Here is a 27,559-nt window from a genome sequence, read left to right on the forward strand (position 1 = left end):
GTAGTTATGAAGAAGCTCAACCAGATATAAGAGAACTCAAAAAGGCAGTTCAAGGAGCTCAGAAAGGAAATTAATGAAAAGGAGTACTTTACCAAAGAGACTAAAACTATAAAAAAGAACCAAACAGAAATTCTGGAACTGAAAAACTCAATAAATGAGATAAAGGATGCATTAGAGAGCATGGGAAACTGAGAAGACCAGATGGTAAAGAGAATTAGCTAGCTCAAAGTCAGAAACCTAGAAATGACCCAGGAGGAAGAAGAGAACTAAGAAAAAAAAATTTTAAGAATTCTCTGAGAACTGACTCCATTATGAAGAGCAACAAAAGCGTAATGGTTATACCAGAAAGAAAAGAGAAAGAGAAAGAAACACAGAGCCTACTCAAAAAAATAATTAATAAGAACTTCCCAAGCCTGTGGAAAGAACTGGACTTTAGGAGAGAGGAAGCTAACAGAACACCTAATTTTATCAATACAAAAAAACCTTCACCCAAGACACATTTTTTTTTCAAACTGTCAAAACTTAATGACAAAGAATTTTAAAGGCAGCCAAGGAGTCTATGGCCATGCTACCCTGAACAAGCCCAATCTCATCTGATCTCGGAAGCTAAGCAGGGTTCGGGTCTGTTCAGTACTTGGATGGGAGACCACCTAGGAAGATGAAGTGCTGTAAACTGACAAGGTCTTTGCAATCTGTGAGGTCAACCAAGGGTTCTCTCTCCTAAAAAATGAATGAATGAATGAATGAATGAATGAAAGAGAAAGGAAGAAAGGGAGGGAGGGAGGGAAGGAGGGAGGGAAGGAAAGCAGCCAGGGAAAAAGACTATAACCTACAAAGAAAACCCCATTAGATCATCATCAGATTATTCAACAGAAAACTTACAAACCAGTAGAGTGGAATGAAATATTCAAAATACTGCAAGAGAGAAATGACCAGCCAAGACTAATATGTCCAGTAAAGTTATCCATTAAATATAAAGGAGAAATAAAGATTTTCTCAAACAAACAAACAAATAAAAAAAACTGAGGGAATATACCACCACAAGACCTGCATTACAAGAAATGCTGAAAGGGCCTCTTCTACCTGAAACAAAAATACAAAGTATACAAAACTTTTGTAAGATGAGAGACAGAAGCAGAAAATTGCAACTCTATTTCAGAATAGAACATTAAACAATTATAACATAAAGGTTAAAGGGGAATAAAGCATTCTAAAAAAAAAAAGATTATAAACATGCAATTTGGAAACAAATGCACAGCATAAAAAGGAAAATTTGTACCAACAAAAACATAAAAGCAGAGGAAAAGGATTAAACTTGCACAGCTGATGAAGATACAATCAGAAGAAAAAGGACTATAGTATGTATGAAACTTTTTTTTTTTTACATAAACCTAATGGAAATCACAAAACAAAAAAGTAACATAAAAAAAGAGAAGACAGACAGAAAAATCATAGAAAACCGCCAAACTAAAAAAACAGAGGCACAAGGAAAAAGAAACAATGGAGATACAAAGCAACAAGAAAACAAAACATAAAATAGCTGTATTAAGTCCTCATATACCAATAGTCACCCTAAATGTAAATGGACTGAACTCACCAATCAAAAGGCACAGAATAGTGGGAGGGATTAAAAAACACTCAACTATATGTTGCCTTCAGGAAACCCATCTCAGCTATAAAGATAAACAGAGGCAAAGGTGAAGGGCTGGAAGATGATACTTCAAGCAAATGGCATACAGAGAAAAGTAGGTATAGCTGTACTTGTATGAGACAAGATAGATTTCAAGACAGAAAAGGTATCAAAAAACAAACATGGACATTTAAAATCAAGTTTTTTAATTTTTCAATTACAGTTGATATACAATATTACATTAGTTTCAACATAGTCATTAGACTTAAGAAGTGATCACTCCAATAAATCTAGTATCCATCTGACACCATAATTATTACAATATTATTGATTATATTTCCCTAGGCTATACTTTATTTACATCCCTGTGACTGTTTATAATTGGCAATGTGTACTCCTTTTTTACACCCATCCCCTCAACCCCTCTCCCAACTGACAACCATCAAGATGTTCTCTATATCTATGAGTTTGCTTTTGTTTTGTTTATTTTGTTTATTAGACTCCACATATAAATGAAATCATATGGCATTTGTCTTTAACTGACTTATTTCACTTAGCGTAATATCCTTTAGGTCTAAAAGACAAACATTTTAGAATGATAAAGGGGATAAACCATTATGAAGACATAATACTTATCAATACATATGCACCCAACCTGGGAGCAACAAAATATATAAAGCAATTACTGACAGACCTAAAGGAAGAAATTAACAAAAATTATAGTAGGGGGCCTGAATACCCCTACCCCACTGACAGCAACCATCCAAACAAAAAGTCAACAAGGAAATAGCCTTAAATGACACATTACAACAAATAGATATAATAAATTTTTACAGAACTTTCTATTCCACAATGACAGAATATACATTCTTCTCAAGTGCAAATTGAACATTCTCAAGGACAGACAATATGTTGGGGCACAAACTTATCTCAATATACTTAAGATTTAGATCATACCAAGTATATTTACCAAATAAAATGGTATGAAACTGGAAGTTAACTACAAGAATTAAGCAGGAAACACCACAAATATGTGGAGAATAAACAAGCTACTGAAAAACTATTTGGTCAAAGAATAAATAAAAGATCAAAAGATACATACAGAAAAATGAAAATAAATATACGCCAAAACAAAATTTTGCAGATGCAGCAAAAGTGGTACTAAGCGTGAAGTTATAGCATCACAGAAGAAACAAGAAATATCTCAGATAAACAACATTACAAGAAACAAGAAATATCTCAGAAAAACAACATTACAACTTAAAGAACTAGAAAAAGAAAAAGAAGCCCAAAGTAAGCAAAAGGAAGGAAATCATAAAAATTAGAGCAGAAATAAATGAAATAGATAATAAAAGACAATAGAAAAAATTAATGAAACAGAGAGGGGTTCTTTGATAAGATAAATAAATTGACAAACCTCTGGCTAGACTCACTAAGGAAAAAAGAGAAAAGACTCAAATAAATAAAAACTAAAATGAAAGAGAAGTTACAATAAACACCACAAAAACACAAAGAAGTATACAAAAATACTAGGAAAAGCTATATGCCACCAAATCTGATAACCTAGAAGAAACAGAGAAATTCTTAGAAATATATAACCTTCCCAGACTGACCCAAGAAGAACTGGAAAACCTAAAGAGACTGAGCAGTAGTAAGAAAATTGAAATAGTAATCAAAAAGCTCCCCAAAAACAAAAGTCCAAGACCAGATGGCTTCATTGGTGAATTCTACCAAACATTCAAAGAATTAACATCTATCTTTCTCAAATTCTTCCAAAAAATTCAAAAGGAGGGAAGCCTCCCAAGTTCATTTACAAGGCCAACATTACCCTGATTTGAAAACCAGACAAAGACATTACAAATCAAGGGCATTATAGGCCAATATCCCTGATGAACGTAGATGCAAAAATCCTCAACAAAATAATAAACTGAATTCAGCAAAACATTAAAAAGATCATACACCATTATCCAGTGGGATTTATTTGTGGGATGCAAGGTTGGTTCAATACCCACGAATCAATTAACATGATACATCACATAAACGAAATGAAGGATAAAAATCGTATGATCATAACAGATGAAGAAAAAGCTTTTTACAAAATCCAACATCCATTTATGATAAAACTCTCAGCAAAGTAGGAATACAGGGAACACACCGCAACATAAAAAAGGCCATATATGACAAACCCAAAGCCAATATCATACTCAATGGGGAAAAGATGAAAGCTTTTCCTCTAAGATCATGAACAAGACAAGGATGCCCATTTTCACCACTTTTATTCAACACAGTAATGGAAGTCCTAGCCACAGTAATCAAATAAGAAAAATAAATAAAAGGCATTTAAATTGGAAAGAAGTCAAATTACTGTCTTATTTAGAGATGACATGATACAATATATAGGGAATCCTAGATTCCATCAAAAACACTATTAGAACTGGTATTTTTCACAGAACTAGAATAATCCTAAAATTTATATGGAACAAAAAAAGACCAGAATAACCAAAGCAATCTTGAGAAAGAACAAAGTTGGAGGTTATCATGCTACATGATATCAAACTATATTATAAGGCTATAGTAATCAAAACAGCATGGTACTGACATAAAGACTGACACATAGATCATTGGATCAAAATAGAGTCCAGAAATAAATTCACGCCTACATGGTCAATTATCCATGACAAAGGCGGCAAGAATACACAACGGGGTAAAGACAATCGTTTCTTCAACAAATGTGTTGGGAAAACTAGGCAAAAAAAAATGAAACTGGATCACCATCTTCTTACACCAGATACAAGAATAAATGCAAATTGAATTAAAGACTTAAATTTAAGACCCAAAACCATAAAATTCCTAGAAGAAAACATAGACAGTAAACGCTTTGACATCACTCTTAATATTTTTTGGCTATGTCTCCATGGGCAAAGAAAATAAATAAATAAATAAATAAATGACACTACATCAAACTAAAAAGTTTTGGCACAGTGAAGGAAGTCATCAACAAAACAAAAAGTAAACCTACCAAATGAGAGAAAATATTTGCTAATGATACAACCGATAAGGGCTTACTTAATATCCAAAACTTACAAAGAATTCATACAACTTAACACCTAAAAGAAAAACAACATGATTAAAAAATGGGCAGGACCTGAATAGACTGTTCCCCAAAGAAGACATACACATGACCAACAGACATATGGAAAGATGCTCGAAGTCACTAATCATCAGGAAAAATGCAAATTAAAACCACAATGAGTTATAAACTCATACTTCTCAGAATGACTATCATTAATAAATTAACAAACAACAAGTGTTGGCAAAAATGTGGAGAAAAGGGAACCTTCAAGCACTGTTGGTGGGATTGCAAAGTGGTACAGCCATTATGGAAAAGAGCATGGAGGTTCCTTAAACAATTAAAAACAGAACTACCATATGACTCAGCAGTACCACTTCTGGGTATTTATCTGAAGACATCCAAAACACTAATTCGAAGAGATATAAGCATCCCTATGTTCACTGCAGCATTATTTACAATAGCCAAGATACGGAAACAAGATAAGTCTACATGTCCATGATAGACGACTAAAGACTGTGGTACATATATAAATACAATGGAATACTACTCAATCTTACAAAACAATGAAATCTTACCATCTGCAACAACATGGGTGGACCTACAGAATATTATGCTAAGTGAAATAAGTCACAGAGAGATAAATACATACGATTTTATTTGTATGTGGAATCTAAAAACAAAATAAACAAAGAAAACAGAAACAAACTCATAGATACAGAGTATAAACTAGCAATTGCCAGACTGGAGGGTGGATGAGGGGCTGGGTCAAAAAGGTGAAGGGATTGAGAAGTACAAATTGGTAGTTACAAAACAGTCACAGGGATATAAAGTACAGCAAAGGAAATATAGTCAATGTTACTTAAATAATTATGTATGATGCCAGGCATGTACTCGACTAATCAGGGGGGTCACTTTAACCACTATGCTATACACCTAAAACTAATATGACTGTCAACTGTAATTGAAAAAAATTAAAAATAAAGTTGTACACCTGAAATTTATTTTTAACCAATGTTACCCCAATCAATACAATTCTAAAAGTTTTAAGTATTATTAAGAAACATGTAAAGATTTTACAATATAGTATCGGCTGTACAAAAGAGAAAAATAAAACACTGCATATGCTCTACAACTATGAAAAAGAAATACGCATACATGTGGCCAAGTAATGAAAGGAACTATGCAAAAATGAAGCCTATTGCTGTGTCAAATGTTAGGATTATAGATGTTTTCCTATCTCCCTCCTGAAACATCTATTTTCCAAACATTTTGATTTGCTTTATTTCCATTATAATTTTTTCAAATTAGCCATTTCTTCCTTACCGTATGCATTATACATCTTGGGACCAAGATCTGGCCTAACAAAGTAGTTTGGCAGCCTAGAGGCCAAATTCAATTTGCCATCTCTCCGTGTATACTCAGGAAGTGGAATGTTGGCCATCAGATCATCAAACCTGGCACAAAACAAAAAATTTGAAAAATAAGCTTGCCTTTCTAATTCATTATTGCGTGATCTGTTGTTCCTTCTACACGAAGGCAATAAACAAAAATATCTGTGCCCATGAAGACTGAGACAACATTAACGATTATTAAAATTAGAATTTTAGTAGTTATGAATAAGAATGTCGTCTTCCTCTCCTATACCACACACGTATCCAAACGACATGGAATATTTCAGATAAAAGATTTGAGCGATAAATTCCTGAAGATAAGGACACTCAGGGATGTATTATTCATTATTTCCGAGGATCCTTTTTAAGGTTTAAGTTCAAGTCAGGAAAATTAATCTACCAATCCAGCTGTCTTGCTGTCTAATGCAATGACATCACTACACTGAACCCCACTGAATCCCTCTGCTGCGCCCTATTCAGCACTTGCAACATTTGAGCCGCCTCTTCTCTGGCAGAGCACTGCAGGGGAAACGTGCGGAACTTTCATTAGACATATCTAAAAGTCAGTACCTTCTTCATCTCACTTAAAAATACACAGCTCCAAAGTCTATAGAATTAGAATGAAAAATCAGCACCAGTAAAATTATGGGACCGTCCATACGGCCCTGAAAACGATTTTCTCACTCCCTCAAAAAAGAATTTATCCTACTAAATCAAGGACAGAATCATCTACCCCCAAATCCATAACCCTACCTGGAAGGCATCATATCTCTAAAATCTTCTCCCGGTGGCCAGTCCTTAAGTTTCAACACCATTGGTTCTTTATCATTTTTCAATCGGTCTGAAAAAAATAACCAGAATAACTGAATTATTACTATTCATAACTCAGAAACAGACCAAAATAAATGGCCAATTAGCATTAGCAACGAAAACCAATTTTATCTCTGCAAAATCTTCATTACCTGATAATACTTAGTTATATAAATGTTTACTTTTCTTTAATATTCCCCTCTGTCAATTGCTAACACTCTTCTACAGTGCCAAGAAATTCATTTAGACCCAGGAAGCAGCAAGAGGTAGCAAAATAAAGATCACTAACTCATTTGTTTCAGGGCTCTTTTTTTAGGTGCTTATTAAACTGCTACTCCATTCTTTGAGATTTCCACCACTCCCTTTTACCCATCACACGTAAGTGGTATATTGACAGTTGTCCCTTTCACTCAGTCTCCTCTTTGTATATAGAGTTCTGGAACAAGCAAGCAGCTTCCAACAAAACAGCAACGGACTTTAACAATCAAAGGCCACGGTGGGGGGGCGGGGCGGGGAGTTTTCTGAGGCTAGCATGAAATAGAAATGACTTGTTTTACTCAGAAAGACTTAAACTACCTGATGTTATATCCAGGGAGAACTAGGGCCAGCAGGACCCACTCTTTGCTCCCCATCTTCTAGAGAGCACACATAAGGTTTAGTCAGAACTATTTTCTTGTAACAGTTACAACTAATAGCTGTTATGGGTCATGCCAAGGAACCAACAAACAAGGAGCTCTAATTGGAAATGGTATATTGATAATTATGATCAACAGCAATGACAACCATTATTTCATTTCTTGATGCGTTCCAGTCTCTGCTAAGTGTTTTTAACAATTTAATCCTTACGACTAAACCCAATATCCCAATGAGATCAAGCACTATTTAATATTCTCAGTTCTGGATGAGGAAATTTACAGATGCCCAAGGTCCAGCAGAATTGGAACTGGAACATGGGTTTGACTTCAGAACTTGTATTCTTGAGGACTAACATTTGTATAATGTTTTACAGTCAACCACGCACTGTTCCATAACCGAATTTAAATAGGTGCACACTCCAGGAGGCAACAAAGATAAGAAATCACAGGGTACAGAGTCTATTCAGAACACCAGCCGCACTCCAATGTGGGTGGCACATTGGGGGTGTATGTAGCAGGATCGTCAGTATGGAGAAGACAAGTTGCAGCTGACTGGGCTGACTTAACCATTTGTAGGCATGAGGAAGTCTGTATCTCAGAAAAATTAAATCACCAAGCCCATATAACAGCAAGTACTTATTGAGAGTCAAGATTTGAACCTGGGCCTCATTGGAGAGCGCTGTGGTTGCTGTGCCATAAGATCCCCTTCATAGGACTTGCTGCCCAGACACAGCTGTAGGGTCTGCCTCAGCTGCAGAGAGCCACCTCACCAGGTCACTGCCCTTCTCAGGGAACCAATATCTAGAGACTGAGGAGGTAGGGGAGTAAAGGCCCTGACATTTCCCATTTTAGCCCAAACTGAGACCATGAGGGCCAATACTTGCTCCAGAACTCCCTGTCACACTGGCTGAGGCTTTGTTGAGTATGCATTACAGCTGACTCCTTTTCCTGCCCAGTCCTGCTTCCCACTTCTTTCGTCATTTACAGATACTGATCCCTAGGCAAACATCTTACATCTGAAACTCCATCTTAGCATCTAATTACGGAAAACCTCATCACATCTTATACAAGAGTTAGCTATAACTTTGTTTTAAAGTCTGTTGAAAAGTATAGACCATAACCTGTAAATATGAGTAACAGAGAATAAGGAAGCAAAAGATTAAAAAGTGAAAGTAGTTCTTAAAAGGATGAGAGTGATGAATGAGCTTACTTGAATCACAGAGCCATAAGAATGAACTGGCCAAACCTTCCAGCCGAGATAGGAGCATGGTGACCCATGGTTGTGCTTATGTGAACCATAGGGTCTGGTGTGGACTTCACCTTCTCAGAAAGTTTGCTGACTGGCCAGTCCACAGAAAGGGCCAAACCTCAGCACGGACAAGCCTTCTTACTGTCACAATCCCCGCTCTCACCCAGATGAAGTAGACGGTGACCAGGAGACCCTGTGTTAAATGAATTCACATTCCCTGGTACTTTCAGGGAAGACCTACTTACCTTGTTAAACAATAATAAAAAATAAAAAAAAAAAAAAAAAAAAAAGATAAATGAAGGTAACACACACATAAAACCACCAGCCTTGAGTCATAAGCCTTGACTCTGTGTTGCTCTCCTGCTGGGCACAAGTGGAAGCACAGCATTCATGTCACACGACAGACATGGAGGCACTGGAAGAACAGATGACCAAAATCTTACCTTTCTAAGAAACTACAAAGTGAATCTGTCTCAGTTCAAATATATAAACTTTGTAAACAGAAAGAAAAAACAGATACTAATTTTAAACTCCCAAATCCTGGAAAATACTGTTGTTGCCACCAAAGGTCTCAGACTCCTGGTATTTCTGTGCCCCTCCTTTCACATTCTCAACACTCCTCTAAAAGGTCTTTAATACATACTTGGAACATCTTCAAATCCGTCCCAGAAGTCTCCTACTGTGGCTCCTGTGATGATCTCATTTGTTCTACAATTAACTAGGTCGACTTCCTGACTTCCAAACTCTTTCCTGAAGGATTCGGGTTTCCAAAGTTCAGTGTTTAATTTGTGATGCACTCCCGACACCATCACTGGCTAAAGAAGAGAACAAAGACTTTAGTTTGAATTCCCCCAGCTCTTTACTCATACCCGTAGCAGCCGCTATTCAAACAGCTAGCTGCTGGTTTGTTTCCCTGTGGGTCGTCCTGTCTCAGATCCCAAAGTACCAGCTTAGTCCTCCAAGCTCCTGTAGCATTCTTCGTCTTCACCACTCATTCGTTACACACCCTTTGCTCTCAAACTACATTAGTAAGATTCTAGGAGCAAGGATCACACCTTCTGACTCAGATCCCATTATCCACAGAATACCAGTGACAAGGCTCAGGGTCAGGCAGAAGATGTGAAGGAGAGACAGGCCAGCAGGCGAGTCCTGACAAACAGGGCACTGCCACTGGCCTCCAGCCTGTTATATGAAACTGAGTTTGCCAAGTCCTTCGATTACCTAAGACAAGCCAGAAATCCTGATCTTTACATGAAAAAGCCTGACTGGAATACTGATAATGAGTTCTATTATTTTTAAACATTATGTTATCTATGCTGGTGGTCTGTATTCAGTCATTGCCACGAGCAAATTTTAGTTAGTACACAGGGCTGAAAAAAATTTTTACAATTTTTTTTGTTGTTGTTAAATACGTACATTTTTCTGTGTGGCAATTCCCCAAGTCCTGACCTTGTCCAAGAGCAGTATTCCTTTCGTTAGGACTCTATTTGGCCCAGAAGAGAAGCCAAAGATTCAGAAAACAAAAACCAAAACAAGAAAGCAGAGGAGCAGGTCTACTTCTCCTTCACTATCAACCAAAATTTAAGACAGAACAACACTGCCCTGTAAAGCAGGCCCCTTGGGAGACTACACACCAATTCCAAGATGACACCACTTGGCTCTGGCCCATCTCAAACTGCCTTCAGTTCAAGGTTTTAATTCATGGAAAAGGGATGCATGATCATCATATTTTGTCCTGCTCCCAATCCCATCAGCCTCCTAGTTATACTCCTACTTCCCCTACTGAGATGTGTCATGCAAGAATCACTGAGTCCAAAATGTTCTCATCAAAAATCCAATGCTGATGACTGGTCAAAAGCAGTCAAAACCTCATTAGAAAAGCGAGCTTAGGAATGTCTGCTGAAAAAAATAAGACTCACAGCCACACTCTGTCTTAATTATATTCACCTTAAACAGTAAAGTATAGAAATAGGAGATAAAGTATATACCAGTTAAAACTGAAGATGCGGGGAAGGACGGGTGGGGCTGTCCGAGTCTGCCAAAGGTACCGAGAAGGGGGATTTGAACGAGGCTGGGGGAGCAAAGGACCCTCTCACCTGTCCTTGTTTCCAGCATTCCCTAAACACGTTCCAGTTGCTCTTGTTGTTGGGATCCTGCAGGCACAGCAAGCGATTGTCACACAGCCAGTAGTGAGGTGTGTCAAAGCCCAGAATGCTGGGCTTGATCGTCAGTCCTTGAGGCCTCTTAGATAAATCAGAGGACGTCTTATTTTGCACCAAAGAGGCAAAGATGTCATCAAGGATTTTTGGTGTATTCTTGAGTCCATTTTCTGTCTGAATTTGAGAAAGAATAGAAATCTTATATATGCCATTCCCTACCATCAAAAACTCATTCCTATAATGGTAGGACAAGAACACATTACATATCCAGGAGAGTCCAAGCCAGGACCCCAGGTAAGGTAAGGTCCGGGACCCTAGGACAAAAGGTAAACCCCCTCCCCCACTTGACATCACAACCAACGGAAGCGGGTACAGGAAAAAGTGTAACAAGAGAAAATGGCCCAGCCCAGTACCAAAATCCCATGAAGCCCACCTGTCAATGACATGGCCTCCTGTACCCAGGAAGGAAAACCTAGGATTCATCTCTCTCTTTCTCCTTTCTGTCTCAATTTCTCTAGTCTCTTCCTGTTCTGCCTGTATTCATCTTTACTAGGCAGAATAGAAACAATACAACAAATGCATACCTTTCCTGCAGAAGAATTCAAGAGATTTCGGAGGAAACCAGAATTATTGTTGCTTACAGGTGTCAAAATTGTGCTGTTAAAGGTATGGAGGACTGTGCTGGATTTGCTCAAAGGGGGTAGGGGTGGAAGGCATTTGATTTCATTCTTTAAAACTGGCATCGCTGGTTGTTTTTCTAAAAACGAAACCAAAAACATACAGATGGAAAAGCATTCTAAAAGACAAATCCCCTTCTAGTCTTCTAGTAACAGAATTACTTTGGAACTTGGTTTTCATTTACTAGAACTGAAAAACAGCATAAATACCAATGACATTGATTTAGACAAAATTTCCAATGGGTATATAATATCTACTATTCAAGGTGATACTATGGTAAATGGTCTTTTAAACTTCCATTTTCCATTTGTTTCTGGTATATAAAATACAATTGATTTTTGTAAATTAACACTGTAACTAGCAACCTTGATAGATGTTTATTAAATATAGATTTTTGGAGGGGTTTTCACATGTATAACCAGATTACCTACAAATATCAACAGCTTTATCTCTTTCTTTCCAACTCTAATATAGGAATTCCAGTACAATGTTTAATAGTGATAGCAAGTATGCTTGTCTCTTTCCTGAAGGCACAGAGAAATATCAAAAAAAAAAATGTAACCAATTTAAAAATTCTATCATTATTTATGATGTTTGCAGTTTTATTGTAGAAATTCATTATATTAATGATATTCCCTTCTATTCCTAATTTAAGGTTTTTAAAAAATCATGAATAGGTATTAAATTCTACTACTATTCTGTGTCTCAGCACGTGATTTTTCTCCTACTTTTTGAATGTTCGTGCTTGCTTCGGCAGCACACATACTAAAAAATTTGAATGTTAAACTACACCTGTATTTCTGAAACCCTTGTCCTTGCTGTATAATTCTCTTATGTATAGTGTTGAATTCTATTCATTGAAATTTTAAGATCTTTGCATAAAAGAAATTGATCTGCAATTTTTCTTTCTTTTAACATAGCCAGAATCATGTAAATTCTAATCTAACTATATGATTCTAAACGCCATGTTCTTTATATTATGATCTAGCATCCCGAGACAACAGCGCAGATGAGAAAAATAAAACTGAAGCCAGAACATTCCAATTTAGACGAAACATGAACCATACGTAGGGTAAGGATAAAGGCAAAAAAAATCTCCATCTCAACCTTACCTAGGGTTCTACATCAACAAACGTTCTCCTCCATGGTGCTTCATTTTGAAAACATACATTTGTGTCAGGTCTCAGGGTGACTACAGGAACCACTTTCCATTCTACATGACTTCTAACCACACTTCTCACAGCAACTGAGGCTGCCAAGTCCCTCCGCAAATGGACTGAAATTCCCAGGAACCCAGAGGAAAGCAGGAAATGCTCACCCTTGTTTTCTTTGTTGACATTCCCGCTGGTCAGGTCTGCCAGCCAGTTTAAAGGAGATGTACTGGCTGGACAGGGCGGCTTTATGCTGCCGGATGCCTTGGAGGCAGCGCCTCCACCCACAGCCATCGGCTCCAGCACTGAGGGATTGTGCTGGAGTACAGTGCCAAGAGTTGGTTTTTCTCCAGCTAAGGAAGTCTGCATATAAAAGGAGAATTTTACACAAGCTGAAAAATTCCATTTCCATTTTCTTACCTTCTCCCCTAATATCTCACCAGTAAGAGATAAATATCCAAAACAAAACCAACTAATAGCCCTGGATATCACCATGGCTGCAGTAACCTTTCAAAAGAGAACTATAAAGTGGGAGAGATTTTAATTTTTTAGCTTCTACATATTACTAGTGAAAACATAAGATATGTTCAGAATTTAAATACATAAGGTACTACCCTCTCCCCCCCTTTATCACCCATCCATGCTCCAACATATCCCTATCGCTCCATTTACCATGGAGCTTTAAAATGACCATTTTGTGCCTATCTCCCCTGTGAACTCACACCAGTATCCTGAATGAGCACTCAAAACAGAGTTGCTGAATGAATAAATAAATGAGGTGGGGTAGGAAAGGTACAGCTGTGATTTCAGAAGGAAACTGTTCAGGAAAAAAAAAGCTTTTGATTGAGCACGGCGGAGTAGACTTTAAAATGTGATGAACATCTCTTAAAAGAAGTCAAATGGGAAAAATAATGGAAAGAACACTTATCTGTTACTTAAAAAAGTGCCTTGACACCTCAGCTGGTCAGTTTATGCACACATTAAGAAGGAAAGGACAGTCAAATTCCTGCTGTGGTCCTAGCCCTCCCTTTACATGTGATGTTATTCTGTGCTGCCCAATTATCAGTGGGGTTCGCTACTCCTCTACTACTGACAAGGAAGCTGAAACACACATAAATCAGTTCATTTGAGCCAAAGCTATGCAACTAGAAAGTGGCAGAAAAAGAATTCAAATTTAGTTCTCACTCCAAAAATCACAACTCTTCTACCCATGCTGCCTTTGACACCGCAGTTATATGTAAATGTGAAAAAAAAATCTGATTAAACACAATGTGGAAAAATGATGAGTAGGGTGAGGGAGGCAGTAGGGGGCAGATGTGATGGAAATGAAGGGGATGTCTCCAGGAAGACCATGAGCACCAAGGAAATGTACATTTTTTTATGTTGAGTGATGGTACATAAAGATTAATTTCAATATTGTTTCCTTTAACTCTTCATGTACATTATTAGTTAAAACATACTTAGTAATTTCAAAAATTTTAAAGCTTACTGGAATTTTAACTCTGCAAACATGAGAACTTTTTAAAAACTTTGACAGCAACTTATTAAGAAGACTGTAACAAAAAAGGTTTTTGCTTTTCTAAGAAACAAAAATTAAAAACCTACTAGAAATGGTACAGATGAAGAACACAAAAGTAATGTGAAACATGAGAATGGGTCTACCAAGTGTCAAGTGAAACATATGAATTCTCCTTCCACTGACAGCTACTCCCATGTTCCTTTCCAATACACTACAGAAATGTGAGCATTTTGAAAGCAGGCAGACAACAATCAGAAGGATGGTGAATCTAAGCATAAACAGCAATACCTGTTTTATGTCCTCCTTTGAGACTGGCTTTGAAAAGAGCTTGAATTGCCTGTTAGAACAGGGACAATTTGCCTTTATTCCCCATTTTGCTCTTATAGAATGAACAATGTCTCCAACATCATAGAGAGCTAAAAAAAAAAGAAGAGACAAACATCTGAACAAGGATATTAGGTATTTTCAACCTCAACACTGCAAAGCTGAAACTGACATTTCCAACAAAATTATTTTTTAGCAACATGTTCCTCACACGGTCTCCTTTTCATTCTGCTAAGTCTGTCTTTCCCCAAATGCACCATTTTCTTTCCTTCCACAAAACTGTTTAGGAGACCTTAATCAAACATTTTTGGAGGCATTATTTAATATATTTCTGGACAATTTATGGTACACATTAAAATAAGGTTAGCAAGTAATTATACTATCCAAAGTAAAGCCTAATTACCAGCCCCTTTGAGCTAACCAAAACAAGGGGTAAAGAAAATCATTGCACCACGTGAAATACCTTTTCCAGGAATAATCTGTGTAGGCATCAAGTTCTCTGGTTCGTGTATCTGACTCTTCACACATCTTATCCAAGAGAAAGTCTTGTAGGCAGCACCTGCAAATAACTGATTTGTAGTACCTGTTCTTCATGAACTCTGGTCCTAAATAATTCAGGAATCCATCAACCACAAAACAACGAAAGGCTTAATTTAAGTGTATAGGGAGCCTAGAGCAAAATTGAATCAATTCTCACCCTGTTGGCAATTTTTCCTCTTCATTCGGTAGCATCCACACACACTCCAAACCCACACCGAGGACACACCCAGTGCAGGTTGAAGATGGTAGTGTCACACACATCGCACATTTCTCGAACACCTTTGACAGCTCGCTTCCAAGCAACCTGTCCTACAAAAATCAATAAATCACTTAGTCTTGGGAAGGAGAGGGCTTCTGGAATAAAATGTGTAGGAAGAGGGGAGCTGATGTTATTCCCCCTCCGACAGGAATGCCATTAACTCTGTTCGCATTCCAAAAGCCCACCTTAAATCCACCCCACCCTTGGGCCTCTTCACACTGTAAACAGTCAGGTGCAGTTTTACCCCCTCTAGGGATACATCAGAATCCCTGCTCAGGCTGTGCCTGCTCCTCCACCTCTCCCACTCCCGCTAAGGAACTCTGCACATAGCTGGTGCGTCCTTATTAAGTACTGCTGACTAAATCAATGAAAAAAGCAGCAGTGATTGGTTATTCTGGAGTTCAGACGTGGATATCGCACGGCAGTGATTCTTCATCTTTGGGGTCATAAGCCCCTTTGAGAGTCTGAAGGCAGCATGGATAATGCTTTCTCCAAAGGAAAAAAAAATGGACCCAGATATATACACCCAACATTTGGTTATTCATGGATGCCCTGAATGCACTCAGAATGCCAGTTAAAAACCTCAGGGCCCTTAGGGAACTGGGAGGCAGCAACACATTAACCCAGTGGGGGCACAACAGTCCACAGTTGGCTCCTTCATGGGCCAAATTTAAGAACTCTTATTTTGTTAGTGCCAGTAGTGATGCAGACGCACCCAGAGGTGACTCACAATGACCAAATATCCAACAGATTAAGGCATAGTCCCAAATTCTACCAAGCAGCATTTTCCATTCTAGGGACCACGCCCTGATAACTGGAGAGAACGCCTTTTCCAGGACTGGGCAGGCCATATATAATTGTGCACTATTATGCAGAAATGCCAGATGAGGTGACCAAATTAGGCATCAGAAAGCTTTGATCGAAGAATATGAGCACAGGGAGGAATCTCCCTGGGTCACAGAAAAGCTCAATGTCTGCTGGTCGGAACACTCTTTTTTGTCTGTCTGTCTGTCTCTCTCTCTCCTGAACGATACTAGATCAATAATGCCACCTTCTTGTTCTACGGAGAACATCTTTTTCCTAATCCAGTCTGTGATATATTCATTAATTCTTCAGACTGACCACAACGCAAATGACCAACCTCAGTTTGCATTGAGTTAATCCAATTGCTGAGTGAACTTCTGCCATTTCATTATAATGCAGTAGCTCACTGCATATAATACACAAAGCTTTAAGGCATTTTGCAAATGAGATTTTATGAACTTCACTTTGGTCACCTGAATTAAGACTGTTTCATTAGAGAACATTCTGGGACCTCTCAGCCACGATTTAATGATTATTTGTCATTGCAAAGACAGAAAAAAATGTATTATGGTTGACATTTGCTTCCTAATCTCAGGATGAGAGGAGTAACCCCAATGGGAACACCCTGTAGGCATCTTTGAATTATCACTCAAAGTGAGTTCCTCTCTCCAACTGACCAGCTAGTTAGAGATAAAAAGGAACAGAGTAATCAAAAAGGCAAGGAGGAAAATGGTTAATCACATTTAAATCTCCATGGACAGAGTTTCTTATTATGCCTATTTGTGAATGGAAAAAATAAATTTTTCAGATGACTCACCTTTAACAAAGAAAAAAAGCATTAGTTGTTTAAAATAGCTCTGCTGATTCAGGAATGAAGCTACTAACATATTCCAAAGAAGTTTTCTAAATTCCAATCATTTGGACCAGTTACTACCTCGATCAGTTACTTAAGATTATTTTTCTTTAACTCTACCTACTTTTACTTAAATGTATATAATAAAGAAACTTTGCATATCTCTACCAAAAATAGAAAACCAGTATCACTTGTCCTAAACAAATTATATGAAAAACAACTTTAATAAGACCGACCTTATTAGAGCTTCTGCTACCCAACAGAATGGAGTGATTCTAAAGCAGTTCTCTCCAGCATGACTTTGGCTGCCCCAGGAGCTAAACAACCCCATTTCCCTACCTAGCTCTGAATTGGGAATACCCCAGTTCTCATTCCGTGGACTCTAAGATGTAATAGTATCCCTACCTAACCAATAAATTATTTTTGTGCTTAAGCTAGCTTCAGTTAGCTTCTGGTAACTATGACCAAAATTCTTAAGACTGGTATGGTATGTGAGGTTGCTTGTATTGCCTATGTAAAGTCTGAAAAGGTATCTACCAGAGGAATGGGAAAGCTTCACTTTTAACTTTCGACTGCTTGGGAAAAAAAAAAGAAGGAAGAAAATGTAACACTTAAAAAGAGATGCCCCTTGGTGCTTCTGGTTGGATCTCTCACTTTGACAGAGGCACATAAACAGAGAGGTGTGCTGTCCTCCCAGATGTCATACCCTGAGATGTCACCCTGCAGGCTCCAACAGGTTACCTACACTGATCCCTATGGCTCATTGGGCTGCCAAATCAGTGTAACAGTTGACGATATCTGCACACACCCTGTTGGAACCTTCAAGCATCTCCTTAAAACCTTGACTCTAACAGAATCATCTTATTCTGAGCTTGTTTTCATTCTCATTCCTGGACCCTCCTCCCCCGTCCCACCCCCCCCCAAGACTGTGATTGAAACTTTCTTAAAATAAACCAACCTGAGGCCTCATCCCCTTTTGGTGAGCCTACACTGCTAACAAGGCTGTGCAAATCCCGCCACCACCTCACCTTTAACTTTCTTAACAAAAAAGGAATTCCACTCCTTTGGTAACTGACCCAAAACAAACCCCACAGATAGGTGACTCACACTGATGCAACCAATAGGTAGACTCTCTTACTGAAGAAAAAAATGCAACCTTATCACACCAAAGTCATCTCAACTTCAAGGTGAAAATGAAACCCATGCAATTAGGACTTAGGTATCATTTAGTAACAAAAATCAAGTTGGACTCAAAAATCCTACCCCCTAGGAGATGCTCTTACTGTGTGGCTCAATAGTTGACATAGCTTCCTTTTCAGAAATCACCATTTGACAGAAGTGGTCTCCAATGTTGGCCAGAATATATTTTGCTGTGTCCAGATCAGTCCCCACAATGTTTTTGGCTAAAGGCAACCACAAACCAATTGCTTCACTGTCATACTTATTTGGTGTTAAGAAGCCTTCTACCCGCAACACACCATGCTTATTGAACTGTAACCTAGAGGAAGTGGAGGGAAAAAAGTGCGTTACACACATAGAATTAATTTACAACCTGTAGTTTCTCTTTAAATGCTATTTAAATCAACAGATTCCTTCCTAGTTCTCTATAATCTCCGTGGCTAATTACAGCCAATTGCTATTTGGCAACATCAGTAGAAAGACAAAGTTTTCAAAAGACCAGAGAAGGGGTGGTTTGCATTCAAACCATGATCTAATCATACTGCCTCCAGAAACAGCTGTTGAACCACCAGACATGGGGCTTAACAGCTAGGACAATCACAAGTCACTACAGAAGTAAAATGATAAACAGAAGGTGATAATTTGATCAGATATGAATACGACTACTGCTTCAGGAAATATGCTCAGCAAGGGAAGATTAACCCTGGACAGTCACTGAAGCTGTGACCACATAGATCCATAAGGTATTTAGCACCCATATGAATCCTTCAAATTACAGTGCAAGCTTCTGGAATGACAGGCAGTGTTAAGATGGGCGTCAGTACCTAAAAAGGTGGAGGAAAAGGCAGAATGCTTTCTAAGTATTCTCTTTCAATATTTTTGACACTTGAATGTGTTTTCTAAGCTACGTATTCGTTTTTAATTTAAACACATTATATATCAATATACTTGGAGACACTGGAGTGCACATAAAACACATAGTGAAGTGGGATACGACAGGTACCAACATCATTAAATTTTACAGGAGCCAGAGGAGGAAATGTTAATTATGAGGTTTGTGGGGCTAATATAAAGAAGTCCTCATGGTAGAGATAGTAATTAAGCTAGACCTTGCAAAAAAAGGTAGTCACTAGGGAAGAGAAAGCATGGCAAGAAAACATTTCATACAAAAACAAGAAAAATGCAGGGATCTCGATTCCTTCGCTAGTCACTGGGCAGTTACTGAAACTCTTTTGCACCTATGAGACACACATAAAGTTGTATTTTAGAAAAACTATCTGTCCAGAAGAGCACAGAATGAAGTGAAAAGACACTGAAAGTTGCATAATATGCAAACGTGTTTGAAGTAGCCCAAGGAGAGATTCAAGTTTTTAATTGCTAGCCAAAATTAGAGATAGTCATAATACTAATTGAATTTAAAAGCCGTTTCAAAGGGGAAGGTGATGGCAAACAGGACCAGGCCACTGAACTTTACCATTGAGAACTTACCCCCTCCTATTTCATCTGCAGGAGAATTTAATGAGAAACAAACCTGAAGAGGAAGCTAATGACAGTGTCATTCTTCACTAAACATTGAGAGGTGGGGAGGGAAAGCTCTGTTTTAAACAAAAAAGTGAGTTTGTTCTAGTTTCTACTATGCAACATTAAGGAAAGGCACTTTCCCCTTCAAAGACGCCAAAAATGAGAAAACAGCTAAGTCATAAAATCAATAATTTTTAGATAGTTACAAAAGTTATTTAAAAAGCTCTAATAATATTCAAAATAAAGAAAAAATTATCCCCTCCTTAAAATGCTTCTACAACTTACAACAAAACCAATATCTCATGAAGTCCAGTTAAACCTTTCACAACAGAGGAGCCAAGACATGAAATCGAGTCTATAATAGGAATACATAGATTTTGTACAAAGCATACCCATTTTATGCTTTCTTAAAGATATACGTTAAGTACCCACAAATGGAGATACATCCTAACATACTAACCTGTACTAAAAAAAATTTTTTTCCAGAGAATAGAACTTTTATTGAGAACTTTCGCTAAGCCAGGCGTTACTCAGAATATACATTAATATATGTGTATGTTAACATGTTAGCAGTTATCACAGCTCTAAATGCTACACACATAATTTATCATGGTGCTTTTGCAATTTACTCAGGAATGAATGGGGTAAACTACTATCTAAAAAACTCTCGTTCATTGACTAAGCCTAAATCTGAAAGTTACCAGCACAAGTATAATTATCTTTAAAAATTATGCATTTAATTCAGTTCATCAGCAATCTATAATCTTGATAAAACTAAAAGGGAGAAAGAAATAGTAAGAAATTAAAGTCAACACTGCTGTTTATAATCAGAACTAGCTAAACCTGAAAGTATCTAGATTTCTGAGAAAGTGAATCATATCTAAAGTTTACCTAAATCAGAGCAACACTGCTCATTTATATGGATGGATGGAAGGATGGAAGGATGGAAGGATGGAAGGATGGAAGGATGGAAGGATGGAAGGATGGAAGGATGGAAGGAAGTAAGTAAGTAAGGAAGGAAGGAAGGAAGGAAGGAAGGGCTGCCTTTCTTCGCTTAAGATCAAGAAATTAAGAAAAATTAATTTGGCTTTTAAAAAATACAATATAAAGATGAAAGTCTGCCTATAAACTTGGAAAAGACTTTTTAAAAAGATTTGCTTCTTTTTGCTGGCAAAGGTACAAAGAGACAGGAATGCTCAAACCCTGCCAGCAGATACAGGTGCAAAAGGCACAGATACAGGTACAACCCTCCTCCTGCAGGGGAATATGGCAGAACATGTGTATCAAAGCCTTAACCCATTTCTCGTTTAGAAAGAAAAAAGTGCAGCTCACTGCCAGCGTTAACTTAATTTTACATAAACACGGCCTTTGAGGCTAAAGCAAATCTCACTGGTTTTCAATGTGAAAATAAAATATAAAAACTGTTCTTGGAGTCATTTCTAAACAGAATTTGTCTCTAATCCGAATGTAAAAGAAATGTATACATAAATTCGATTCATCCAATGAATCTTTGGCTAACTCTTTGAAAATGATGTTAAACATCATGCATAGGAATGCTCCATTTTCTAGGATTTGACATTTTCAGCCATTGAGAATTAGTTATTTTGTAAATGGAAAAACCACTACTAAAAACAGAATGCTATAAATAAAATTATGTCATTTGTTTCCAAAGACTATCAATATACTAGAGAGAGGCAAAAATAATAATAAAAGCAAGATATTTCGTGGCAAACTTAGGGGGTAAGGTTAGGACTGTAATCTGAGAGTTATCTTGGGGTAAATGTTGCAACCACAAGCACCGCCAGCGAGTACCTTGGGGGCATACGGGAAATGGGTTAAAAACATGCACATCTTCTGACCCGGTATTGTCACTTTCAGTATTCCTTCCAAAGTAAATAATCAGAGATGTGGACAAGGAGATGATCATTCTGACATTATTTTTAGTGGCAAAAAATACAAAATAATCTTAACACCAGCAAGAGAATTGGTTAAGTAAATTATCAAACAATGTTATTATAGGTTCTTACATAGTTATGAAAAGTATTTGCAGAAAAATGTTAACATGATCAAGTGGTTCCTAACATGTACTGGGAAAGTATTTGGGAAAGTAAGATTCAGTACAGTATATACGAGCATACCTTGGAGATATTGCAGGTTCAATTCCAGACCACCACAATAAAGCGAGCATCACAATAAAGCAAGTCACACAAATATTTTGGTTTTCCAGTGTATACAAAAATTATGTTCATATTATATATTATGTGTTTATATAAGTTATGACTATTAAGTATGCAATAGCATTGTCTCTAAAAAAAGCAATACCTTAATTAAAAAATACTTTATTGATAAAAAATGCAAATCGTCATCTGAGCCTGTTGGAAAAATGGTGCCAAAAGACTAGCTTGACATAGGGTTGCCACTAATCTTCAATTTGTAAAAAAATGCATTATCTGCGGAGCACAATAAAATGAGTATGCCTGTACAATACATTGAGTAGGTATGCTTGTATATATTTTACAACCATATAAACACTAAAATGTAGTCGTTATTTGCAGTGGTTTTCCAGAACTTTCAGCATTATTCCATGTGTTACTTTCAGAAATAAAAGTTTGTATTTTTAAGTTTTGCTTTAAAAAAAATTAAAAGGGAGAACAAGAAGGAAATAATAAACAACACAGTCTAGATTCCCAAACTAGAGATTAAAAATAATATCCCTACTCTTCTTAGTTCTAGATTTATTGTTGATAGGAGCGGGGAAAAGCATGCTATAAGGCCCAGATTATCTGAGCTTTTCCCAAAATGCCTTACCTCCTAAAGTGAAAGAAGCGACAAAACACAGGTGAATCTTTCTGTTGTTCCTTATCCTTGCGAAGACTGTCCAAGCGACACTCCCGGCATTTGGGCAGTTGTGCGACAATGTTTACACAGGAGTCATCCTGTACAAAGGCCTCACCGCTCTGTTGGAGCTTCTTGAGTTTGGCTGGGTCTGTCAAAACCGACTTCCGGGATGGGGCTAGGAAAACAAAAGATTAAGGAAATGAGACCTCGAAAATTTTAAAATTACATCAATATGTGACTAAATTCTATTCAAAAGGTCAGTTTTCCCAAAGGGAGAACTCGATTACTGGTTCAATTGTCATTTCTAAAAATGAATTAACAGAAGACAAGAATCAGAACAATTGGAAAGTTTTACTCTCTTTATAATTCTCATTTGGTGAATCCTTTTGGCAACTTAGGATCCCAAATTCAATAACCAGACCCACAATTCCAAGTCATGTATAGTTCTATTCATAAACCTAGATAAGAGAAATATTTCAAGAAGATTTTCCAAATCAGATACCTAATTCAAACTCTGTAAATGCCCAGGTTCACCTTGACAGACGGAAGACTGTATGGAACTCAATCCCATCACTTTTCATATTCAAAAAAGGACTGATCGAAGGTGTGTTCTCTGCAAAAGCTAATCATTCTAATAAAAAAATAAAAAACCAAACAGCTCTCCTACACAGGCCCCTGGTCTATAAAATAAGAGCTATCTTCTAAATGCTCCAAGAGATGTCACTTGATCCTTGACATGACTTCAATTTCCTTCATACATTAACGTTCCATTCAGGATTAAGAGCACTGGCTAAAGACAGGATTATAATTCTAAGTAAATGCATGTTTGCAGTTTTAATTTATAATGGGCAGGAGAATTAGAAAGGAAATGTTAACATGGTTTCTAAAGAGGAAAAAAAAGCAGAGATATAACAGAAAAGAACAATCACTGTGCTAACCTAAATAACACAGAAATGAATCCATTTAAAAGTCAAGAGCCTCAAAAAATATTTCATATAAAACCAGAAAAAAGACCTCTTCTCAAGGTCCAAGGAGCTGAGAAGAGGAACATAGATTCTTAGGCAAACAAATAAATGAAAATAACAAAAAACCCCAAAACAACTTCTGCAGAACCAGATGAGAGATGGTTGGGAGAGACTAGTAGTCTTAGAGGAAACTGAAAGCTCTTAAACCAAAAAAGGCTATAAATAAAATAAGCATCTTTAATAATTACCTTAGAAGTGATCTCATCTTATCTCTCTTTTAAAGGACTAGATAGAGCACACTGTAAAATGCTAAATGGATGCTGTCAGGCCTTGATCCCTTAAACGTTATTCAGTTATAGTAAAAGAGAAGGTAAAGTAAGAAAGGAGAAAAATAAAGAGATCAGTAGTTCAAGGTAGAATTTTAATTACTTAGATATTGAAAAGACAGCATCTTTTGAATTGCACCAGGTTTTCACAGACCATGAGCAAAGAGCACAAATGTTATCTGTTCTGTCCAGGCTTAAGAGAGGAAATACCTATAAATAAGCAACTTGAATTACCTAAATCTAGCTCTCTAGTGAGGAGAGCAATAGTTGAGCCTATCGATAATACTCTCAATTCAAAGCAGAGCCAAGGGGGAGAAAAGCAATGCCAGCTTCTGAGGAGCCATACATCTATCTGACAGGAAAAAAGGCAACTGTTCAACTCCAGCTTGCTTTTGTTTCCTAGCTCCTAAGCAGAGCAAAGGTGCAGCAGACAAGAACAGTTTCCAGTTGTCTTTCCATACCAACAAGCAATAAAAATGGCAACAATGCATAGATCCTGGTAGGCTTCTGATCACTCTCTCTCCGTCCTCAGCCAAAAGTCCCAGTAGACAGGATGCACCAGGATGTGACCAGGTTTTTATTTCTCATAAAATTGCTTTAGATGGGGCATAGTTGCACAACATACTAAGTGAGACAAAGCTGGACTCCTAACTCGCTTATGTACCTATATATAATTTGCTTACCAATGCAGAAATTTTACTGGGTTTTTTTTTTTTTCAACATATTAAAATATTTTGCCTCAGAAACTAGCTGAAAGTGAGGGCCGATGACTCAAAAAGAATAAAGAAATAGAACAGGGATACACTTATGAATATTCACTTTCTTTAGGGAGTTACACAACTCTTGAGAACAGTATAATGTTATGCAATTGATTTTATGTAAATTAATAGCTATATCAACTCAAGCCTCAAGAATGAAAAAAGCTGGGTTAGAAGTAACACAGGAAAAAAAGTTCTTCCATTCCTCCAACTCTATATCAAAACGACCTACAGTCAAATCCACTCATCTTGCCCTCTAGTTTCAGAGGCCTGCAGTAAAAGTAAAAGCTAGAGTGTGGATATATTCATTTATCAAAATCCATACTAATTTTCTCATTCAGCTGATAATTACCAAAGGTATTTTTAAATTGTAATAGCTCTGAACCTTTGACATACTGAAGCCATTTGGTTATACTAATTCTGGTAAGAGTTTCTGATAACTATCATCATTGGAATGCATCCCCAAACCTAATATAATAAATAAATGAAATACAGTATACCATTTTCTCAATAATGAGTATTTAGTTTTAAATTGTGGGTGCAGCAGGACCTCTCTCTTAAAAAACACTCTCTCCAGGATGTTTCAACCCTGTCCTTAACCAAATGTCCCTTTTCTAGAGGTGGTGATATAATTATCTGTCTTTAAAAAATTTCAGATCTGAACTACCTGTATGAGCATAAAGTATCTATCGCCTCTTCCACTTCAACCTAGATGTTACAGAAAGATCAGTGTTAGGCTGAAGATAAAGTAATTATCAGATTCAGGTTGTTTCAAAAGTATTTTCTTCCAAAATTGGGAGCTCCCTAATTACCCATAAAAAATGAACCAGTTAAGTCATATAGTAAATATATATAATGGAAACCTTACAGCTTTTTAAAATGTTGACAGACATCTATACTAATTCACAGGGTAATACAGTTTATCTGTATTTCCATACACATGGAACCAGGTCTAGCACAACATTAATCACTTTTGAGACAATTTTGGGATTTTACTATCTCTTTTGAACTTTTCTGATTGTATGGACTTTTTCTACAGTCATTTTCATATTTTTTTCTCATAAGGTAAGACAGAGCTATGTATGTACCTGCTACTAATAAAGATATGTAGAAACACTCACCATTCTGGATTTTATTGTTGCTTCTTGTACAGTAGCTTTCATTATCAACTTTTTCCTTTAAATTCTGTGACTGGCAACCTAAAGTTGAAGCTTCTACCTTTTTTTCCACACAAGTATTAGGGCTATCACTACTGATACCTGCTTTCTCTTCTAGCTTATCTGAAAGAACTTCAGATGTGGAAGGCACATGTTCTAGGTGCTTCCGCAGTTCAGGAGTACTGGCAATTTCCAATTCTGCTGTAGAAGACACTTTTGTAGGAAAGCATGCCTTGGGAAGGCCAGTCGATGGTTGTGGAACAGATTCCGGTATATTTTCCTGATCAGTGTTACTTTTCAGCTTGGTACAGCTACTTTTTGGTTCACTCAGGGTTGTCAAGACTCCAATTCCAATCTGAGAGGACTCTGAAGAGAGCAACCCTACTTTGCAGACATCTGGTTTTGTTCTCAGTATTTCAGCCTTCTTATTTAGACAGGAAGAAGGTTCTTCCGGTAAACTCTGTTTATGACATCTGAAAAAGATAATACGGAAAACTAACATCTTATCCCTCTTTTATCTCTCCGTTACCTTCCAAAAACAATTCTTTGGTTCCCTAAGGCAACTAGAATGAAAAGGAAAACTACTTAGAGAACTGAGGACAGGTTTCTATGAGCTGGAGTTAAAAGTAATCAGTCAATGGCTCTGCAAAAATATTTAAAATATCTTAAACACTGAGAAAATCCTCAACTGCTTCACGTTAGTTCTACTTCTTACAGCATAATGAACCTTAGCTTTCTCTCAAAACAAACTGAGTATCATATGGAACTAAAATCACCAGAACAACAAACCCCTGTCTTGCTATAAATATCATTTAACTAGCCCCAATACTAGATAATTTCATTGTTGAATGATCAGCAATCAGGACCCAAAGCAAACAGAAGAGCCAACTGATTACCTGATTGTTTACAGAATGATTTGGTACACCGCCCCCCCCAATACCCAATCTTAATAGAGGCACCCTTAAGGAACTTTTTGTTTCTCTGAAATTCATCCTAAGTTCTTTCCCCAGCAGAACACAAAGTTCTTTACCCTGTTATACTTTTTTTTTGACTCTAATGAATGATTTCATCTTTGAGGGGGTTTCTCATTTAAACACTCATGTTAGACATCTTTGCTGAACTTACCGTTTTCCCTTTCTACTAAGATTGCTCCCCTTTCCATACAACTGCTGTGTGGTCATCCTCCAAGCTCTACAGCAAAAAGCCTACTTTCCTCCCAGTGAACCAATGTGCTCAACTACTCTCCAACCTTTTTGCAGTAGTCTTCCAAACCTACCTTTCTACACCACAGTCTCTCTGACACATATCTTAAATCTTTATCAACTGTCTGCACCCCACCATCCCTCCTAAAAGAGATCCTTCCTCTTCCCTCAAAACTCTTCACTCTGTTCACCTGTCACCACATTACTCACCTATACCTGGGGTTTGAGCTGGAGAGAACCATTCACTGTAACCATGTCTTCTCCACACTCCCATTGACCTCAGTCTTCTACAATCAATATACACCCTCCTCCTGGAAAGCAGACGTCTATTCTACAACTGTCTGTAAGTATTTCAATCGACCGTTCTCACTTTATCAAGTCAAGAAAGCTGCTCTTTCTTCACACTCTCTTCATTTCTAATGTTTTCTATGTATTCTGTATGCCAATGACACTTCACCTCTGAAGTTATCTGACCGACTTGGAAACTCTAATGAAAAACCTCCCTGGATAACCTGAAATAATGAATGGAAGGTCTTTA

The 27,559-nt window shown here is 37.3% G+C and overlaps 1 protein-coding gene and 1 pseudogene across 1 annotated transcript in view; one reads left to right on the top strand and one right to left on the bottom strand.

Moving 5' to 3' along the window:
• Positions 1 to 27,559, bottom strand: part of KDM3A (lysine demethylase 3A) — a 56,314-nt gene that overhangs the window by 9,231 nt on the left and 19,524 nt on the right. The window contains 13 exon segments of the mRNA XM_023536417.1: positions 6,027 to 6,157; positions 6,848 to 6,935; positions 9,432 to 9,603; positions 10,885 to 11,121; positions 11,532 to 11,704; positions 12,944 to 13,139; positions 14,584 to 14,711; positions 15,083 to 15,178; positions 15,317 to 15,352; positions 15,355 to 15,468; positions 18,359 to 18,573; positions 22,584 to 22,788; positions 25,784 to 26,321. Coding sequence (XP_023392185.1) covers positions 6,027 to 6,157; positions 6,848 to 6,935; positions 9,432 to 9,603; positions 10,885 to 11,121; positions 11,532 to 11,704; positions 12,944 to 13,139; positions 14,584 to 14,711; positions 15,083 to 15,178; positions 15,317 to 15,352; positions 15,355 to 15,468; positions 18,359 to 18,573; positions 22,584 to 22,788; positions 25,784 to 26,321 — 2,329 coding nt within the window.
• Positions 556 to 675, top strand: LOC111745516 (annotated as a pseudogene).

This window comes from Pteropus vampyrus, unplaced genomic scaffold (assembly GCF_000151845.1).
Source record: "Pteropus vampyrus isolate Shadow unplaced genomic scaffold, Pvam_2.0 Scaffold156, whole genome shotgun sequence".
In the NCBI taxonomy this organism is placed as follows: domain Eukaryota; kingdom Metazoa; phylum Chordata; class Mammalia; order Chiroptera; family Pteropodidae; genus Pteropus; species Pteropus vampyrus.